General features: G+C 37.1%; 1 protein-coding gene across 2 annotated transcripts in view; it reads right to left on the reverse strand.

The window, feature by feature from the left end:
- The window catches only part of dync2h1 (dynein cytoplasmic 2 heavy chain 1), a 277,874-nt gene that overhangs the window by 155,235 nt on the left and 101,594 nt on the right, over positions 1-21,045 (reverse strand). For both annotated transcript variants that reach the window (NM_001423300.1, NM_001423299.1), the window contains 9 exon segments: positions 155-316; positions 663-765; positions 2,222-2,366; positions 6,919-7,070; positions 12,208-12,454; positions 12,605-12,864; positions 15,098-15,253; positions 17,029-17,158; positions 20,550-20,757. In NM_001423300.1, the coding sequence (NP_001410229.1) occupies positions 155-316; positions 663-765; positions 2,222-2,366; positions 6,919-7,070; positions 12,208-12,454; positions 12,605-12,864; positions 15,098-15,253; positions 17,029-17,158; positions 20,550-20,757 (1,563 nt within the window).

Below are 21,045 nucleotides of genomic sequence, written 5' to 3' on the forward strand. Positions count from 1 at the left end.
CTTTTGTGTGATTTTTTTTTCAGTAGGCATATATGTATGATTTCTCTGTGTGTGTGTGTGTGTGTGTGTGTGTGTGTTATTCTTGTGTCTGTTCCTTTGTGTGAGTTTTTTGTGTGTGTGTGTGTGTATGTGTGTGTGTGTGTGTGTGTGTGACCTGTCATGTTGTCGAGTGTGTCAGTGCCCCAGTCGCCTCTGATGATGGAGGACAGGATGTTATCGAACACGTTCAGATCTTTAGAGGAAACGATGCGATCCCTGAACAGCCGGCGAGCTTCATACACCACCACCTCCAGCACTGAGTCCACAACGGATTTACCTGAGCACACACACACACACACACACACACACACACACACACACACACACACACACACACACACACACACACACACACACACACACACACACACACAAACACAAACACACACACACACACACACACTTTGCTTTTAGTTCACACTCACCTTTTAAAGTAATTGCTGTATAACAAGTAACAAGTTAGTGCAAGTCAACATGTGGAATAACACACTAGCTGCTAACAGCTCTAAAAACATGTGATGCCTTATACTGTAGAATGTTTTGGATCAATATTTGGTCAATATATAAAGACATATATAGAGTTTTAGGAGATGTTAGTGAATTATTGAGTGTGTTGAGCTCACCTGCGCTCAGGTCGTACCGCAGCAGATTCAGGACCCACTCTGTGAGTAAACATGGAGTGAACAGATAATGACTGTGATCATCCACTGAGAATTTAGCCTTCACCTGAAACACAAACACACATAACTTCATACAAGATCAGAATAAACAGGTAAATAATAGGACTGAATCTAGAATGGAACTTTAAAATGAAAAATACTTTGGGAACTTCTTCAAAATATATATTTTTAATTATATATATGAGCAATATCACACGAGTAGCAGTGCGATATGGCTGTATATCGACACTGGTGGAGGTGTACATTGGTTTGAGGCCACAGGCCGAGTGCCTTAGTGCACCAGCAGTGCTGATATACAGCCATATCGCACTGCTACTCGTGTGATATTGCGTTTATACAACAGATCGACAGCATAATCTTGTATATAAAAAAGAAAATCATACATGGAGAGTCTCAAAAACCCTTTTGTATGCGGAACTACTTTTTTCAGGTGATTTCAGATTTCAGACTTGTTCTGGCACAAATTAAGCCCTGCTTTTTCACAAACATCACTTTAAAGCTGTGTTTGAATGATTCTCTAGCGTAATGTCTAAAATTATGACAATACAGGGGATTTTGCTCATATTTTAAGATTATAAGGCTGAACGGCATGAAATGCCATCAGTCTTCAGAGATTTTCCGTGTTGCAAACGGGACATTACAATAATTAACCCCGAAAAAGACTACCAGACTAGGGTAAACCACTAACATACTGTGGTATAAATACAGCACAACAGCATACAAAAGAGAGAGATCGACTTAGAGTGTCACTTACCTGATTTATAATGACTTGATCAGCTGTAGTTTGATATTACTCTGAGTTTTTCTCCCCCAAGGACTTAATGTGCGGTCTCTGCCGCCATCTTGTGGTGGTCAACAGTCTTTTTTTTTTTTTGCTCTGCTCAGTACGACAGGCTAATGGCCGCCAAAATTATAAATATAAAAAAAAAATAGGCACTATCCTTATAAATAAACTGCATAGTTGCTATCTAAACAACTACATTCTCACCTGAAAAAGCCTTAAAGTACATTATGTTGCCCAACAGCTGCAATATTTGTCAAACTGTAGTAAGTTTATTCCTCTGTATGTGGGTGGAGTAATGCAGAAGGGTGAAGAGGCTGTACGAGTGCTGTTATTGCAGAATATCGCACACAACTATCAGCCAACCAGATTCCAGAACCAGACAGAACAGTTGTATAAACCTCTTTAATGCACTACTAACAACCTGTAAAATGCCATTTTTACAGCAAAGAAACAGCACAAGGTAGATATCTATAGTATAGTATATTATCTATAGTTTAGTATACGATATAGAAGTACTGACCCTTTCCTTAAGACAACAATCCTATAATATGTCTTCATATTGGGAAAGGTAGATGGGAAGAAACTGAATGATTTATTTGGGAACCAAAGTGACATGACTAAATAAGATCTGTTCTTTTAATCTTTCAAATAATTCTGAATGAATGTATAAAGCAGACATAATGACATCAATACTTGGAATTATCCAATCAAATCTGACCTGCTCGTAGACCTGCACCAATGAGCCGGCGAGCTGGTGGATCTTCCCTGAAGAGCTCCATGTGGGATCATTACCCAGAGTCCTCTGTAGTACAGGTTTCAGGTATGCACTGTAGATGGTCTGCAGCTGCTCTCTGTCTGGATAACTAATGCAGAGATATGGATTAGCATGTGTGTGTGTCCTGTAAGAGACACACTATTTTCCTCTCTGTATGCACCAGACACTTTCCTTTAAACTGTTTTATTAATTAAGATTTGTTTATCACGTGAAAGCTGAATCATTAAGCTTTATATTGATGTTAGGGCTGCACGATAGTGGAAAAATCTAACATTGCGATATTTTTTTTATTCTGTGATATACATTGAAGTCAGAATTATCAGCCCCACCTCATTTTTTCTTTTTTAAATGTTTCCCAAATGATCTTTAGCAAAGCAAGGAAATTTTTACAGTATGTCTGATAATATTTTTTCTTCTGGAGAAAGTCTTATTTATTTAATTTCGGCAACAATAAAAGCAGTTTTAAATTTTTTATGAATCATTTTAAGGTCAATATTATTAGCCCCTTTAGGCTATTTTTTTTTCTGATAGTTTACAGAACAAACAACGTTAAACAATAACTTGCCTAATTACCCTAACCTGCTTAGTTACCCTAATTAACCTAGTTAAGCCTTTAAATGTCACTTTAAGCTGTATTGAAGTGTCTTGAAAAATATCAAGTAAAATATTATTTACTGTGATCATGGCAAAGATAAAATAAACCAGTTATTAGAAATGAGTTATTAAAACTATTGTGATTAGAAATGTGCTGAAGAAATCATCTCTCCTTTAAACAGAAATTGGGGAGAAAAATAAACAGGGGGGCTAACAATTCTGACTTCAACTGTATATTGCGATATAAATACAAGTTCACTAGAAGTGCTGAATAACTATTTGGAAAGAATTTAGCATTTTAGATTGATTGGGGTGATTCTGTATGGGAGTTCATATGCATAAAATATAAAAGACAAACCTAAAAGCATAGACAATATCAAAAAGGAAAAATATACTAATTAAGTAAACAGCGCTTGATTGTTTTCCGAGCTATATTCAGGTATACAGTAGTTGAATAATCAAATGTAAAATAATACTGCACAGTCTTCATTTTATAGACAAATAAATTTGGTACAATTTCTTAGGCCTGAATGCTTTTAAATCCCTGACAGAGTCACAAGCCTAAAAAAAACACATTTATTATTATTATAATATTATATATTTTATTATACCAGCCACTTTATTAGGTGCACCTAACTAGTACCGGGTTGGACCCCCTTCGTACTGACATGATAGCATCACGCATTTGCTGCAGATTTGCCGGCCGCACATCCATGATGCAAATCTCCCGTCCACTCAATTACTAATGTGCCCAAAGTGTGCCAAGAAAATCTCCCCCACACCATTACACCACCACCAGCAGCCTGAACCGTTGACACGAGGCAGGATGGATCCATGCTTTCATGTTGTTGATGCCAATTTCAGACCCGACCATCTGAATGTGGCAGCAGAAATGGAGACTCATCAGAGCAGGCAACGTTCCTCCAATCTTCTATTGTCCAGTTTTGGTGAGCCTGTGTGAATTGTAGCCTCAGTTTCCTGTTCTTAGCTGACAGGAGTGGCACCCGGTGTGGTCTTCTGCTGCTGTAGCCCATCCGCCTCAAGGTTGGGCGTGTTGTGTGTTCAGAGATGCTCCTCTGCAGACCTCGGTTGTAGCTAGTTGTTATTTGAGTTACTGTTGCCTTTCTATCAGCTGATCCAGTCTGGTCATTCTCCTCTGACCTCTGGAATCAACAAGACATTTGCACCCACAGAACTGCCGCTCACTGGATATTTCCTCTTTGTCGGAGCATTCTCTGTAAACCCTAGAGATGATTGTGTGTGAAAATCCCAGTAGATCAGCAGTTTCTGAAATACTCAGAGCAGCCTGTCTGGCACCAACAACCATGCCACATTCAAAGTGACTTAAATCCCCTTTCTTCCCCATTCTGATGCTCGCTTTGAACTGCAACAGATCGTCTTGACCATGTCTACATGCTTAAATGCATTGAGTTGCTGCCATGTGATTGACTGATTAGAAATTTACGTTACGAGCAGTTGGACAGGTGTACCTAATAAAGTGGCCGGTTAGTGTATTATATAATTATAATCCAGACTCAATATTGTGTATTCTCGTAAAGTGACATTGCGATATCAATGCTGAAACCATATATTGTGGAGCCTTAACTGATGTATACTAATGTATTCAGAAAAAAACAACCGCAAACTCATAATTCTGAGGAAAAATACACACTGTAAAAGGTAAAATCAAATTTCAGAGGAAAATAATATTTATTAAATTGTGAGATGCAAAGTAAAGTGCCAGAAAGGTAAAACTAAAAACTTAAAAACAAAAAAAATTGTAAACTTAGGGTGTTTTCACACCTAGACTTTTGTTCGGGAACCTGTCTCGTTTGCCCAGTTAGTGAGGTTCGTTTGGCATATGTGAATCCAGTAATCACACTCAGATCCGCTCCAAAACAATCGGTCCGAGATCGCCTGAATGAGGCGGTCCCGACTCGATTGAAACAAACTCTGGAGCAGATCGATTGTAGTGAGAAAGCGATACGATCCGAGCCCGGCTATATCACAGTGTATTATGGATGTGTAATAGGCATCCGGCTATATGAAGAGAGAATCATAGGTAGGGCTGGAGGTCATTCCAGCCAGTCTCCAGGGCCCGGTTTTTCAAAAGGTTTAATCCGGATCAAATTGATCCAGATTTAGTAATTCTGTTTTTGTGATCCGTGATCAGGTAATCCAGCTTACTTTTTGAGCCAGTTTTTCAAAGCAACATTGGATTGGATCAATCTGATCTGGATAGGAACTTTTCAGGATCACTAAATCTGGATTACCAGTGCTCAAACAGGACAGGAAATCACAATGTAGAACTATAGATATGTAAAGAGCGACAAGAAGAATAGCCAGCGTGGGGTCAATATAATTTATTTTTTTTAAATGAAAACTAAGAAAATGTAATAAATATTAAATTAATAATAATAATAAATAAGAAAAACAAGAAAAAGCCCACCCCATCCTTTTCCAGCAGTCCGCTCATCTGAGACCTACAACACAAACACTGTACATTGAGGATATTTATAATAAGTTTCAAATATAGATGTAAATAAAAAAAAATACTTAATGTCAAAAACTCCACAATAATCTCAGACTTCCTCATTTGATGTGAAGCGTATCCTTTAGGAGGGGGATCTCAAGTCTGGCCTTGGTTTGCTGCAGTTTGGTCAGAGTCAGTTGTTCCTCTGCCAGGCGAAGCTGTGCTTCTGCCCTTTCAGTCTCTTTTTGCAATTGTTGAAAGATTTCAAAAATCAGTCATTGCCATTTCTTGCATTTTTTGTTTATTCTGTAATCATTGCTATCATCATTATTAAATATTCTAATAAGAAAAATATTTTCCATTGTGATGAATACATATATATATATATATATATATATATATATCAATTAGTGAAAGAATAAAATGTATTGTTTTTGGTCAGTTTTGACAGCTGTTTGGGGGATTATTTTATGAGGCCAAACTCTTTCTACTTGGCTGGAGGCCTATACAGAAAGGCTGAATACGTTAAAGCCAATACTCACTATAGCCTGACAGATGAACAAATAAAATTAAAACCTTATGAATAAATAGTATATCTTGTAAGATACTGCATGATCCAAAAATAGTATTGTTTAATACATTTTTTAAGTTTTCATTACATTTTAGGCATGAAATCCACGCTAAATCCACCCTTCTGATGGGATCAGTTTAATCCATGTTTTTTGAATCAAAGTGATCCAGATCCTACAAAAAAGGTCCGAAAAACCCAAACTAAAGGTTTGATCCGGATCAAAACCAAGATTGGATTACGTGATCTAATCCGATTATGTAATCCGTTTTTTCTTTTGAAAAACCCATTTTCAAGATTTGATCCAATCCCTTATCCAAAATCCTAGTGGATTACTTTTGAAAAACCGGGCCCAGGAGTCTCCCGCAAATGCACAGATACTCTAGAATGCCCGCAAACGAGTAATAATCTTCCGGAAATCGCGCGTCTCCCTCCCGGTCCTCAAATACGTTGCGCACCATTCTCTCCCATCCCCACCGCATCCCTCCTCGCTCTTCAGACACGTCGCGCGCACCCTGTCAAACACCACCAAACCACCCCCCTCCCCCTACGACAGCTGAGCAGAACTCTGCAAAATAAACTGTGAAACTCTGACCAATGTGAGGAGAGTTTACTCAAACATGACTTGTTTGAGCTATTTTAGTCCGTTTAGAAACTTTGCCGTGTGAAAGTGAACCGCACCAAGAACAAAGAGCAACACTGCAACAATTTTAATCCCTGTTTCAGATCAAGAGAAACGATCCACCGGTGTGAAAACACCCTTAGAGTAATTCTGAGTAAAAGAATGAAAATTTGTGAGATGCAAACTGAGAATTGTGAGCAAAAGGTGAGATGTAAACTCCTAATTCAGAGCAAGTCAAAAAGTGAGACGTAAACAGAAAAGTCAGAATCATGAGACGCTGACCTCTGGAGAAAAAATGGCAACATAAAATAAGCCCAAATTTAAAAAATGCAGTAATATTAGTATTCTTTATCATAGCTAGCTAAACAAGAATCATCACTCACTCAATAGTGCAGATACGAACAATGGAGGTGAATCGTGACGTGAGTGTGTGTCGTCCCACAGCTCCTCCCGCTGACATGGAGGCCACGATCTGAATATTCTCCAGCCCGACCCACTCCAGATTCTCATCATAGAAGCCCTGATACGTCAACACCTGAGGAAATAATGTGCAAAACTAAAACAACAGACCTCGATTTGCACTAAAAACAATGTATGGTGTTATATATCCTCTCCATAAGCCCCAGACACTTTTTTATTAACACTTGTCTACATTGGCAGCTTAAAGTCACCTCTTATATGGAGAATGAAGTCACATGTGTTGCTCAGGTGTGAGTTTCTCACAGACGTCAACAGAGTGTAAAAATCTTGAGCTGCTTTTCCACTATCGTGCCAAACCGTTCTAAGAACACTTCGGTACGGTTACGGTTGTTTCTCCACTGAGCCTGGAACGGCGCGGCACGATTACAAACCGTTCTCGTCCCGGAATTCTCGGCACGGTTAGACAACCGTGCTGAGCTGTGCTGACAGATTCTGTGTGTTGACGTCGCGACTCGGTTGCTAAGCTACCACAGCTGGCTCAGCAGAAGCGCGCAAGTCATCAGACATCCTCAATAAACTACAGTACATTTAATATAAAATAATGATCCAGGTCTAAACGATACAGTTTGAAAAAGGTTTTAAAACCATAGAGCAGTCTCTGGCAGAGAAGTGAATAACTCATCACATTCTTACGAAGATATTTTATTCATTAAAGTTATTATTTTATTGACTTGAATACAGACCTACTTCGCCTGCCTGAATGTGAGTTTATTGCACGCAGCGCTGTGTTTCACAGCACAAAACTCGCTCTGATCCGGGAGAGACATGCCAGCGATTTGCGCTGCTGACTTTTTTTCCTGCTGCGCATCGAATAAAGCGAATAAAGTCACGCTCAGCATCGTCGATGTCCAAATTCCACAACAACATAACTAAATCCATGGAACACGAACTTGCAGACTCTTTTAACAACGAGGAAATAATTGCACTTTTTTAATTCAAAGCCAGGACAGCTTGTTAATTCCGGCGAGACCACCTGAAGGACGGCGTGTTGTAATGTCGGCTGTCCAAAAGACTTTGCTTGAAAGCTTTGCGGAGCGGCACTGTAACTGTCCAAGGTACTGTTGTATGATTTATATTATAGCATATGCACTAATAAACAAGTCAAAACAATGAATGAATTAAATAAATATGGATTCTTAAATGTCAGTATTGCTTTTACTCAAAAAATATCAATACGTTTTGACAAATGTTTTATAAAAATAAAATGAGCAATTTTCATAATTTCAGCTAAAGGCAATTATATGATTCAGTTATATATAAGTTATATGACATTTATGAGGCATGTAACATGTTTCTGTGTTTTTGTTCTTGGTGATCTTTAATATAGCTACGCAAATATTTTCTAAAACGTCAAGCAATAATTCGCCTTCAGCTTGTTAGTTAATTATGAACACAAAATAATTGTAATAATAAAAATAAAATTATCAAAATAAAAAGATAATAGAGCAGCATTTTGCTAAATATAATAGTCCTTTATATGCTTTATATCCTGCTATATATGTGTTGTTTCAAATTCGTTTTTTATTTTACTTGCTGCATTCGTTATTTAATGTTTGAATAGTAAAACAAATAACAGCCATCGCTTAATTGGTTTCATTTTAACATCATAATGTAGTATATTTTATATCATTATCAACTTTTGATATAAAAACGCAGTGTAATTTAATTGATTGTTAAAAATGAAATAATTTATGTGCTGTGTTTTTATTAGTGAAAGTGCCCGCTCAACTTTGACAAGGCCTGTCCAAAATTATATTTCTGCCACTATATACAAATGCACTATTATTGTTGTCTTATCATTCTTTATTTTTCTGTTATGTTCAGAGATTTTAAATATTTATTTCCCCTCTAATTATTTTCAATCATCACGTTACATTTTGGTAATTTTCCCTCCAAATAAAATTTAGCCAGAGCTGCACAACATATAAATAAATAAGGGTGCACATGTACCTATATTTAGCACCCCTATTTGATAGAGCGGCATAACAGTGTTTAGTCACATGGTTGCTTTTGCTTTTATGAAAAAAAAAAAAACTTGTTTCGGCTCTTATTTAACTTTAATTGAACAAAGGGAGCCGTTTACATTGCGTTACCAAGGCAACTACTGATGCGTTTTGTGTAATGTTTTAAAGAGCTTTATCGCAGCACGACAGTGGAAAATGAAACCGTATCCGTGCTGTCTGGCCCGGTTTGGCACGGAATGGAACAGTTCTGTTTAAAGAACGATTCAGCACGATAGTGGAAAAGCGGCTTTGATGTTCTGTTGGTCTCGTCTATCAAATCTGATCTTTATTTTGTACTCCCTATTGGATTCGCATCAGGTGATTGGCTTGGCCATTCTACAGCTTGATTTTCTTTCTCTGAAAGCATCTGACAGTCTCCTTGGCTGTGTTTTGGATCATTGTCTTGCTGAAATGTCCACCCTGGGTTCATCTTCATCCTCCTGCTAATGTAGATGTTGGACTGAGGCAGCTGATATTCATTTAAACTGAGGATTTCAGCAGCTCTCTGGGCTTTCACTACCTTTCTACACCTCCCTTTCTTCATGTGTTTAATACTTTTTCCCTGCGTCATTTCATTTTATAACACATAAAAGTCATTTGTAAGCTAATTAGATTTGGGGTTTTTTGCATATATGGATTTCTTTGGTTGTTACCAATATCTGGTGAAAATTTCAAGTCAGTGGACACCTTTAAAAATATGTATTCTGAGTAAAATGGTGACGTGTTCAATATTTATTTCCCCCACTGAATATACATAACTATACACAGCACACATATTTATAATATGTAAATAAAAGCTTACTGTACTTGGATGTGATTAATCATTTGACAACACTAATACACATACACATACACACTTTCAAACTAATTGAGTCTATATATTGCTGCTTTCTGGTCAGTTTATATTTTGGTCATTGGATTTTCATTTTAGAAATGGATATTGAAAAACGAGAAACGAGCCGTTTTTTGATTTTCGTTTTAAAAATAAAAAACGAAAATTTAAATTCAATTAGTTTTTTGATTTTGGTTCGTTTTTCTTTTTGATAGTGAAAAACGAAAAATCTAAATTCAAAAATGATTTGCTTTTCATGTTTTATTTTGAATAACAAAAAATAAAATCACCAGAAAACAAAAACGAATAAAGACTTGTTTTTTATATTCTGAAACCAGATAGGCCGACTCATTTACAGTGATGCAATGCTGCCGCACACAGGCTATAGCCTATAGGCTATTATTTCTTTCCACCTAATAATGTTATAAAAGGTATTTTCTTGTGATAACAGGATTTTGTTAAGACATATTTTCCTCACTGAAGCCGGTTATATGGAACAACATAATTAACGATATATGCATCATCTGCATTGCTGAACAGTTTTCTAAGAATAAAGTTTATTGTTAAAATCACATTGTTAAAATCACAAAATCCACTTTAGGAGTGACAGTAACATTGGAATCATTGCTCATCTCTCCGTGTTATAGTTATATAATAACAGATAATACCAGTAGGTTATTTTTTTTATAATTTCAATTTCTGTATTAAAAATCTCCTGCTATAATTTGCACATGGCTATAATAAATTATGGATTGACCCACTGTAGCGGGGTGATGACGCATGCACACAACTCATCTGCAAGCTCTGTTTTTAAAAGACAAGGGATGGTTATCAAGATGTTTGTGCAGCATGCCTTCTTATGTATACAATTAATTGTTAATTTTTATTTTAAAATGCCATGACTTATTGAAATGTGCGTAACGAACAACTGAATTAATGCCTCCCTCATTTGAAATGATTTGTGGTCAAACTTTGGCAAGTGGAAGTATTATGGTTTTAGCAATATTAAAACTGTATTTTCAGAAAAGTGCTCAGTAAAGCAACCTGATGCTTGCATGTAATGTCAAAATAAAGGTTGTTTCATGTAAAACATGCCAACTAAAAATAAATATATAGCCTATAACCAGCCCTTATTTAGAAATATGTCATCTCAATGAGGAAAATATGCCTTAACAGAATCCTGTTATCACAAGAAAATACCTTTTATAACATTATTAGGTAGAAAGAAATAATAGCCTATAGGCTATAGCCTGTGTGCGGCAGCATTGCATCACTAGCCCCTTTCACACATACAGACCTTTGCCGGCAATTTTCCGGAAAGGTTGTATGTGTGAACAGGTCCTTTTTGAAAATACCGGTAAATTCGTTCTGGCTATTTTCCGGAAGGAGGAGTTGTAACATTATCGGCAATTTGCCGGAATGCTGCGCTGTGTGAATGCAGAAGGAAGATTACCGTAATAAGCGCGTGCACGTCTAGAACGTCCGCGCAGTTTGTGAGAATAAAAGCCTTTGAATATTTTTCCAGACACATTTAGCTGCTAGAAGTTAGTCAGATCACGTTTATATGTTCTTCTTAATGCCAACTGTGTAAATAATTATCGATGAGATGCTTATGATAAGCCGTTGTTTGTTTACCTTCAAGCTTTGCGTGCGCCTATGAGCGCCTGCACAATTATGAACATCTCGACATGCGAAAGTGATCCTGCGAAAGTTGTTCACAATATTGATCATCCACAGAGTTTGTAATGTAGTCAAATGTTTACAAATACAAGCGCAGCCGTTTAAAGCTCATTTGTGGTGAGTGATGTCAGAATTTACCGGTATTTTGGAGTGGATGTGTGAATGCTCTTTTCCGGAAAATTTCCGTAACGTCCTCGCGTGTGTGAACAGCGCTTTTTTGAATATATCGGTAAAGTCGTTCCGGAAATTTTCCGGATATTTACCGGTATCACTGTGTGAAAGGGGCTACTGTAAATGAGTCGGCCTATCTAGTTTTGGTATATAAAAAAAACAAGTCTTTATTCGTTTTTTTTTTCTGATGATTTTATTTTTTGTTAAAAAATGAAAATCAAATCATTTTTGAATTTTGGTTTTTGGTTTTTCACCATCAAAAAGAAAAACGAGCCATTTTTGATTTTCGTTTTCAAATTCAAAAACCAAAAAACGAATTGAATTTAAATTTTCGTTTTTTTATTTTAAAATGAAAATCAAAAAACGGCTTGTTTTTCTAAAATAAAAATCCAAAATATACACTGACCACTGACCTTTTCTGGTGATTTAAAGTGCTTCTTTATCCTCATTTGTAAGTGGTTTGGTTAAAAGCGTCTGATAGAAATGTCGAATGATCATGATATGACCTGCTGCAGGAAGGCGATGAGGTTGCTGGTGCCCCATTTGTCAGGTTTGGGCAGGTTGATGTCTTTGAGGTAGAGCAGCAGCCTCTCGCAGTCTTTAGGCCGGTAGACGCGGCCCGTGTTGGAGCTGATGAGCAGACACGTGTGCTGGAGCTTCTGCAGGATGTGACGGGAGGAGGTCTGAGCGCTGCAGTGAACCACAGACACCTGAGTGGAGCGAAGCTGAGAGAACGCACAGCGCAGGAGCATCCTGACACACACACACACACACACATATTAATCTGTGCATGCAGAGTTTGAATGTTTACTACTAAATATAATATTTAGGGAAATATTTTCAATAATTCTGACTTCAACTGTATATATATATATATTTATGAGATCTGAGTATGTGTGTTACCCTTTCCCACATCCCTCAGGTCCCACCAGCAGGAATGGCTGTCTGTGATTGGCCGAGAGCCAGGGGCTGAAGCTGTGAAGGCTGCGCTGTGTGTCCGGTGTGTGAATGACTGGCAGATTGTGAGGGTCGCTCAGCTCCTCCTCACACACACCCTCTCCTCTCTGCAGCTCATACACACACAGACGGCCAGACGCCGGGTCATAGTATGTGTCCAGAGGCTTACGAGGGTCAGGAGGGCTTTCTCTCGCCCAGCTCAGAACCTGCACATACATTCACAACACCATGAGCACATTACTGCAGTCCTGATAAATGAAAAACAAACATGAAGATGGCATGACCTGATAAACATGAGCTCATTTTAATTTAATTCAATTTAATTTCTGGTTATTGACTAATTGTTTATGGTTTTTAACAGTATTAAAATGCTAATCTGATTTAAGATGACAAGTGTGAATGCAATAAGGTAATAAAATAAAATAATCTGTTAAAACAATTTATAATCAAATTTAATTATAAAGCTAAAATGTACTTTAATTTAATTAAGAAAAATAAAAAAAAAAATAAATAAATAAATAAAATATATATATATATATTTATATATATATATATATATATATATATATTAATTAATAATAAATGTAAAAATATATATTTATTAAATTAATTCTAAAACTGCATTGCAAAAAAATAAAGAATCTTTAAAAAAATAGTTGTGAATTTATGTATGTTTTTAAAAAATGTAATTAATTAAATACAAAAAAAAATATTTAAATAAAATACAATTTTTATGCACAACAGCTTAAAAAAAGAGCATAAAAAGGCAAATAAATTAGTAAAAAAAATCTACCAGAATTAAAACTTTTATTGAAATTTTTGAAAAGAGTAAACTCATTCATTCATTCATTCATTTTTCTTCAGCTTGGTCCTTTAATTCATCAGGGGATTCCACAGCAGAATGAATTGCCAACTATTTGTGTTTGGACTGTGGGGAAAACTAGAGCACCCAAAGAAAACCAACGCTAACACAGGGAGAACATGCAAACTCCACACACAAATACCACTGTCCCAGCCCCGACTCGAACCAGTGGCTTTCTTGCTGTGAGACCACAGTGCTAACCACTGAGCCGCCAAAAAGAGTAAATGTAAAATAAATCAAAATCAATAATAAAACTAAATTAAAGAGCTAAAAAAGTAATTTAGTTTAGTTTAAAAAGGTTAATAAACTAATAATTGTGAAATCGACTTAATTAATGCTAAAAATGCATTGTAAAAAAATCATAATAATGAAGAATCTTTAAAAACATAGACGTGCATTTATGCATCTTTACAAATATCTAATTAATTAAATACTAGAAATGTATTTTGATAAGGAAAAGATAGTTTTCATCCTCAACAGCTTCATAGAAAAGAAGAAAAAGGAATTAAATTATTAAAAGAAATAAAAAGGAATTCAAATTATTATTGAAATTGTTGCAAAGTGTAAATGTAAAAAAATGTTTATTAATATTAAAAATAAAAATCTAAATCAATCTGAAAATAATCAATAATCTGAATCAACAATCAAACTGTTCAAACTGTTAAAAATCATTAATTTTAATTAATTAAAAGGTTAATAAATTTACAATTGTTAAATACATTAAAATAATGCTATAACTGAATTGCAAAAATAATATAAACAATGGAAACATTTTTGTGCATTTATGTAAATAAAAAAAAATCTAATTAAATACTAAAATTCTATTTCAATAAAAAAAATCATCATCAACATCTTTATTCACCTTATTCTTTGCCGACGAGCGGGCGCAGCCGTTTAAATCTTTTTGGCTCGAGACTTCCGGTCTCATTCACTTCCATTCATTTTTAGACATTAAAAACTGCTAGTTGCGCTGCTTGATGTTGCAAACTGATCTTTTCTTATTATATGACTCTACTTGGTCTGTATAGTCATGCAAACATTTGTATGTAGAGCAAGTAGTTCGACCCTTTCCTGCAGTTTATTATTCCTAGTCATTTCTCCCATAGGCGATAGAACCGGAAGTTCTAAAACAATCGTGAAAACGAGCGCACTTCCACATTTTAGAATAAGGTCAATAGAAGAATAATAAAAGTACAAAAAATTCAAATAGAATTCAAATTATTATAGAAATTATTATCTTAAATTATTATAGTAAGAGTGTCAAATGTAGAAAAAAACATCCACGGGAAAAATGTATGGGAAAAGAGTATGCATTTCTTTATATAAATGTAAAAACTAACACTCATTGATTTATTCATGTAAAACTAATTATGAAAAATAAGAAAACTGAACAATGATTTTTATGCTGTAAGAAATCTGGAGAGACATCAAACTTTCACTGCTGCTACTTTAAAAAAAACTGCACTTTTAAATTATTATTATAACTCCTCAATGTTAATCTATAAGGAGCCGATCCTTAATCTTATGAGTGAGAAGGCACAAAATGATGATAACCCATAATCCCATGCGGCTCTGACCTCCTTGGCGAAGTCCTGTCGGCATTTGAGTGTGAGGTTTCCTCCTAAACCGCGGATGAGGCCCATGATGAACTCTCCTCTCTCCCTGACACCACTCAGATGAGACAGACCGTTCAGCACCGTCCCGACCAGACTGGTGTCCACCACAAAATCACTCTGGGGGGAGAGACAGAGGGGTTTATAGGGGCGGAGAAGAAACAAAACACTTCATTTGGACAAGCTGTTTTTTCTTTTACAGCATGCATATATAATGTGTATTGGTAAAGTCCCTACTTAAAAACAGAATCATGATTTGAAGAAAACATAACATAAATAAACAATCACCAACTGAATTATATATTATTATACACTAATCAGCAAAACAATCCGATTAACGTTAGAGATGGAAAGCCCAACAACATATTGAATAAATAACCAAACAAACCTAACACGTTGCGACTGAATAAATTGAATTAAATAAATAACTAAACAAACCTAACACGTTGCGACTCCCGACAACAAGCTGAAATAAAGTACAAAGATGAACAAGCGAGAGACAGAGAGATACACTTCCTCCCGCTGTAAAGCCTGACGCCACCAAATCAACCAATAGAAAACTGATAAATCAAGGTAAATCAAGACTAAACAATACTGAAAGTAAATTACAGAACACGAATCATTTAATTAATTTAAAGTCTGCATGAAATCCAAATTTTATTTTGCTTGCTCACACTGTTATTCCTAAACTGATTTATTAATCTGTGCAAGTTCAATGTATGCATGCAAGATAATCTTCAATCAAAGTCTGATCATCTGCAGTCCTTCTGTTAACGCCAACTTGAGGGTTTCCATAGCAACAGTATATTAATATACTTAACCCCGACCATCTAACTGTTAGGCCCCGTTTACACAGTCAGATCTTGATGCCCAATTCCGATTTGCTACCTATGTCTGATTTGTTTGTCTGTCTGTTTACACGGTGTTTTAATTGTGACCCATATCCAATTGATGCGTTTACACTTGCCATACAATTTACGATGTCGTGCATGCATAAAGGCGGGTTCTAGCATCTGTGCCACACTAGCCACGATGGAAGAAATTGTCTTGTTTTTAGCTCTGCGAAATATGCAAAGTGTAGTACAAGCAGTGAATGGTTTAGTCCAGATTTACCCCCATGCAGTTTATGTAATGGTATGGCCCTGATGCGTGTGTGTGTATAGTTGAAGATGTAGCCTTTGCCTGCGTGCGCACTGGTGTTGGAGAGAATAAAGTTATTATGTGTAGTCCGCAGTGTGTTCGCCCAACTTTAAAAGGATTTAGAGGCGGAGGTGGGAAAGGGCCGTCATCACAGCTTGCGCTTATGGTTTATATGCTTTAATGACGTCCTCCACCATTCTGAGGAGTTTGTGGGTACGAGAGAGATCTCAGGTCTGGTGGGAACAAATTGTGGCGACTGACCACTTTCCTTCTCTGTGTTTCCTCTGATGTTGTTTACCGCGTTGGCATCTCCACACCCGCTCTTCTTTCTGTCATTAAACCGCGGAGAAGCAGCACATTGTCGCAAGTTTAATGATGTACAGAACGAAATGCCTCAATACATCTGATCTGCCTGTTCACATGACATTCGCATTGTCACATATCCGATCTATATCTGATTTATTTCCTCATATGAAGGAGGCCTGAAACCCATCTCTGAAAATCCGAATGCATGCATTTTTTCCGTGTTTACACGCTCATAGAACAGATCCGATCTGTGTCACTTATGAGCAAAAAATCGGAACTGGGTCACATTTAACTGGCAGTGTAAACGGGGTCTTAGTTGAGTACTAGGGAATGATGCGCAATAGAGAGCCCCGCCCCCTACTCAATATTCCGATTCAGATGAAAGTCCATCATCAAACTGAAATAAAAGTCTCAGCAACTTCCGGTTCATATGGACTTTAGGAATGCACCTGTTTGAGAACCCACTCCAGAGCTCTGTGGAAATAATCATTGAGCCAGTTCTCCAGATTCATCCTGCAGTCTTCATCCTCACGCTTCAGCCACGACTTCACCAGAGAGCCAACATCAGTGTCTTCATCGCTGTAACACACACACGCACACACACACACCAGGTGAAAATACAGCATTATAGTAATAAAACACAATTAAACAGTGTGAATAAATAAAAAAGGTAAAGCTACAAAGTGTATGTATTTATTTATTTTTTACAATAATTTAACTGGGGCGTCACGATGGCACAGAGGGTAGCATGATCGCCTCACAGCAAGAAGGTCGCTGGTTCGAGCCTCGGCTGGGTCAGTTGGCATTTCTGTGTGGTTAGTGTGGGTTTTCTTCGGGTGCTCCGGTTTCTCCCACAGTCCAAGCACATGCGCTTTATGGGGAATTGGGTTAGCTAAAATGACCCTTCGCTAAGCCACACCCAAAAAAACGCCACCCACTAATCGTGGCTTAGCAACCGTAACTAAATGCAGGAGGTCTGTCATGCTTTTGAGCGAGGGAAACACGCCAAAGTGTTGTGCATATGGATTATGCTAATCTGACACCCGGTATTCTTAAAGTTTAGACGGGGTGGTGGAATGTTTTTCCCTTTACAAAACCTAAAGGCCAAGGGGAGAAATGCCAGCGTGGATCAAGCTGTGTGAGGGGCGCTAAAAGAGTGGAGTTAAGTTGGTTTTGTTTCGATATTCCTGACACATTCAGTGATAGTCGGCAATAAGTCACACACCTCTTACCCTAAAAAGATCTAAACCAGGGGTCTCAAACTCGCAGCCCGGGGGCCATTTGCGGCCCTCAGTGCAATATTTTGTGGCCCGCGCCGACCGCTGTACACTGACAGAATCAGCGGAGCGGGAAGAGAGAGCGCTCCCCGCTCCGCTGATTCTATCCGTACACAGCAGTCACTGGCATTCCCCGCCCGCCATGTAAACAAAGGTGGCGTGGTGACGTCACCGGCATCCCCGCCCCTCTGTTAGACGCTGTGACGAGCGGGAAGTGTAAGGAGGGAACTCGCGCCGGCCAGAACCAAGGTAAGCTGTTCCCGCCCCTGCCTGCCACTTAGCTATATATCTGCAGCCTGCCACCTACCTAGCTACAGCCTGCATCTTATATATATTATAGGTAGATACAGACTGGTACAGACTGATGTGACTGGAGTGGGGTGGGGGTGTTTTATTTATACATATATACGCCTTTTTTTAGGTGAGGGAATGGAAGTTTTGAGTGAGTTCCCCCACTTTTTTCTGTGTGAGAAGTTATTCTCCACCTTGAACTTCAATAAGTCAAAGTACAGGTCTAGACTTAAGGATGATCATCTTCAAGCCATACTGAGGGTCTCAACTGCTTCCGCTCTAAAGCCAAATGTGGTTCAGATTTGTGAGAAGAAGCGCTGTCAAGTCTCTGGCAGCAAGGAGTAGGCAAAAGATGCCATGTTCAGAAGAACTGTTCATAATCTTCACTCAATGTTCTATTAATGTTCAGGACACTTCATGTTCAGAAGAAATAATTAAAACTGTTAATAATGACATTTGAGGACTTTTTTTTTGTGAAATCCCTTATGCGGCCCAGCCTCACCCAGACTTTGCCTCCTGCGGCCCCCAGGTAAATTGAGTTTGAGACCCCTGATCTAAACTGTGTTTCCTACAAAAATACAAAGCAGGTCATGTTTCACAGCTGTCTTTTTCTTTTTTCACTCGATATTATGAGCACTGCTCTGTTTAAGCACTCGCAATAGTAGTCATACTAATAGCCGTCATATTTCCATCTGTTTCAAGCTATGAATATTTGAAATGACATATTAACAGAACAAAACAGAGATGTGATCACAAACCGAGCACTTGTGATTAATATACTTCACCCGCAGCTGTTTTTCAGTCATTTATATCCCTCATGTCCATGTCAGAGCTACAGTTCACTGATGTTTTCCTCTGTTTTTTGGAGATTGGTGACGGCGTTATACCGGGTTAGTGTCTGCTTTTATGTTTGGTGTCTGACTAATATTTGCTGGTAGGGAAAATCTATTTGTTCACTTCTGCTATTTATACTTTGATTTGCATTTCAATGTATTTATTTATTTTTTCCACTAAACTGCAAATTAGAATAAAAACTGGATAAAGAGCATACTGATAGATATAGGTACTTTACATTGTTATGGGTCAATGATGCTAATATTCGGCACAGATACATCAATTTCTCCTTTCTGGTTGTTATTTCTATTAATAAATTATGTAGAAGCACTGTCCATGCATGTTTATTCGTAGGCTAACAACGCTATATTTCATTGCACAACAATAGTCTAGCAGGCTTTTGGGCTAAAAAGAAGAGAAATCACAGTTTAACTTGTTAATATTTGATATTTTTTAATGTCACCTCTCATGCTGTGCATGAATGTTGAATGGTTAAGAGTATGAGGCGGCTAGGCTAACCCAGCTTTAATTTAGATTAAATCACTTTCTAATCAGTTGCCTATTATGTGGTGAATATACCCCTGTAATGCATACTGCAGTTCTTTTTTGGTATGGGTTTTTCGGATAGCTCACTAATAATATCCCTGGGAATGTCTGACACTGGTGCATACACATTGTAATAGAGGTACCAGGCATGAAAGCTTGACAGGCGTAGCAACAGTAACTAAGGAGGGCGGGGCTTGGTGAAGGGTCAATTGTTCGTAGTGTATGAGTGTGTGTAAATGGGTGTGTTTGTAGGTTTCTCAGGGATGGGTTGCAGCTGGAAGGGCATCCGCTGCGTAAAACATATGCTGGATAAGTTGGGTGTTTATTTCGCTGTGGCGACCCCAGATTAATAAACAGACTAAGCCGAAAATAAAATTAATTAATTAATAATTTAACTGAATTAAAATGCAAAAAACATAATAAAATGAAAAATGCCCCCCCAAAAAAATCTGTAAAAACAAGCATAATTGTAAAAATTCAGGTAAACATTTTACAAATCAGATTTAAAAAATATAAATGAAAAAAAGAAAAAAAAAATCAAAGAAAAATGAAATGTAACTGTAAAAATAAAAGATAAAAAAATCAGAAAAATACAAAATAATAAATGCAAAAACAGTAAAAAAAAAATAAATATTATCGATTACAATTTTCTAGGTAAAAATGTTAATGATGTTACCAAAAAACATCAAATAATTGAAAATAAATGAAAAACAATCAAATTTATGTTAAAAAATGAATTAAAATGCAGAAAATGTTTTTTTACATAATAAAGCTGATTAAATTAAAATGCTGAGAAAATTTGTAAAAATGTATTTACTTTTTTAAAGAATGCAAAGATGTAAATACAAATGTATTAATAATGCAGATCAAAAAATAAATGTAACTATCTGACCTAATGAAGCCTGTGCATTCTAACATCTGATTGGCTGCTCTAGGAAACAATGTGCATCCTAACAGCTAACTGGCTCCTTTTAGTTTGGATGAAGCAGCATGATTGGCTGTTTTGTGTTCATGAGCATCACCTGAGGAAGATCATGCCCATGCGGGAGATGGTGGCTGGTGAAGCGCAGCTCAGATCGTGGGTCTCGAACAGGAAGTTGACGTTGGGGCCGAACTGAATCCTCTCACCGCTGGGCATGGTCAGTAAGCGGTTATCATCCAGGACAGAGTTTAAGGACTCGATCCACTCAGGATCAATGTCTCCATCACATATAATCCATGAGTTCACCTCTGAAAGAGAAGGAGCAGACTCTTTGATTGCAATGTATGTGAAGCAATATAAAAGTGATAGCCAAATGCAGACTCGCGTGCATATGTAGAATCTATGTAATTAGACTGCTCTGACAGTGCTCTGAATACTGTATGAATCAGAGTTCCTACACCTTTTCCTATTTTCCAGCACAAGTGTGGCAAAGTATACAGTACTGTGCAAAAGTCTTAAGCCACTAGTATTTTCACCATGGTTTAAAGTGGATTATTTCTATATTTTTCTTTAGCAGTTTGAAATATCAATTTAAA

The sequence above is a fragment of the Danio rerio genome, chromosome 15 (genome assembly GCF_052040795.2).
Source record: "Danio rerio strain M-AB ecotype USA chromosome 15, GRCz13ab, whole genome shotgun sequence".
Taxonomy (NCBI): Eukaryota; Metazoa; Chordata; class Actinopteri; order Cypriniformes; family Danionidae; genus Danio; species Danio rerio.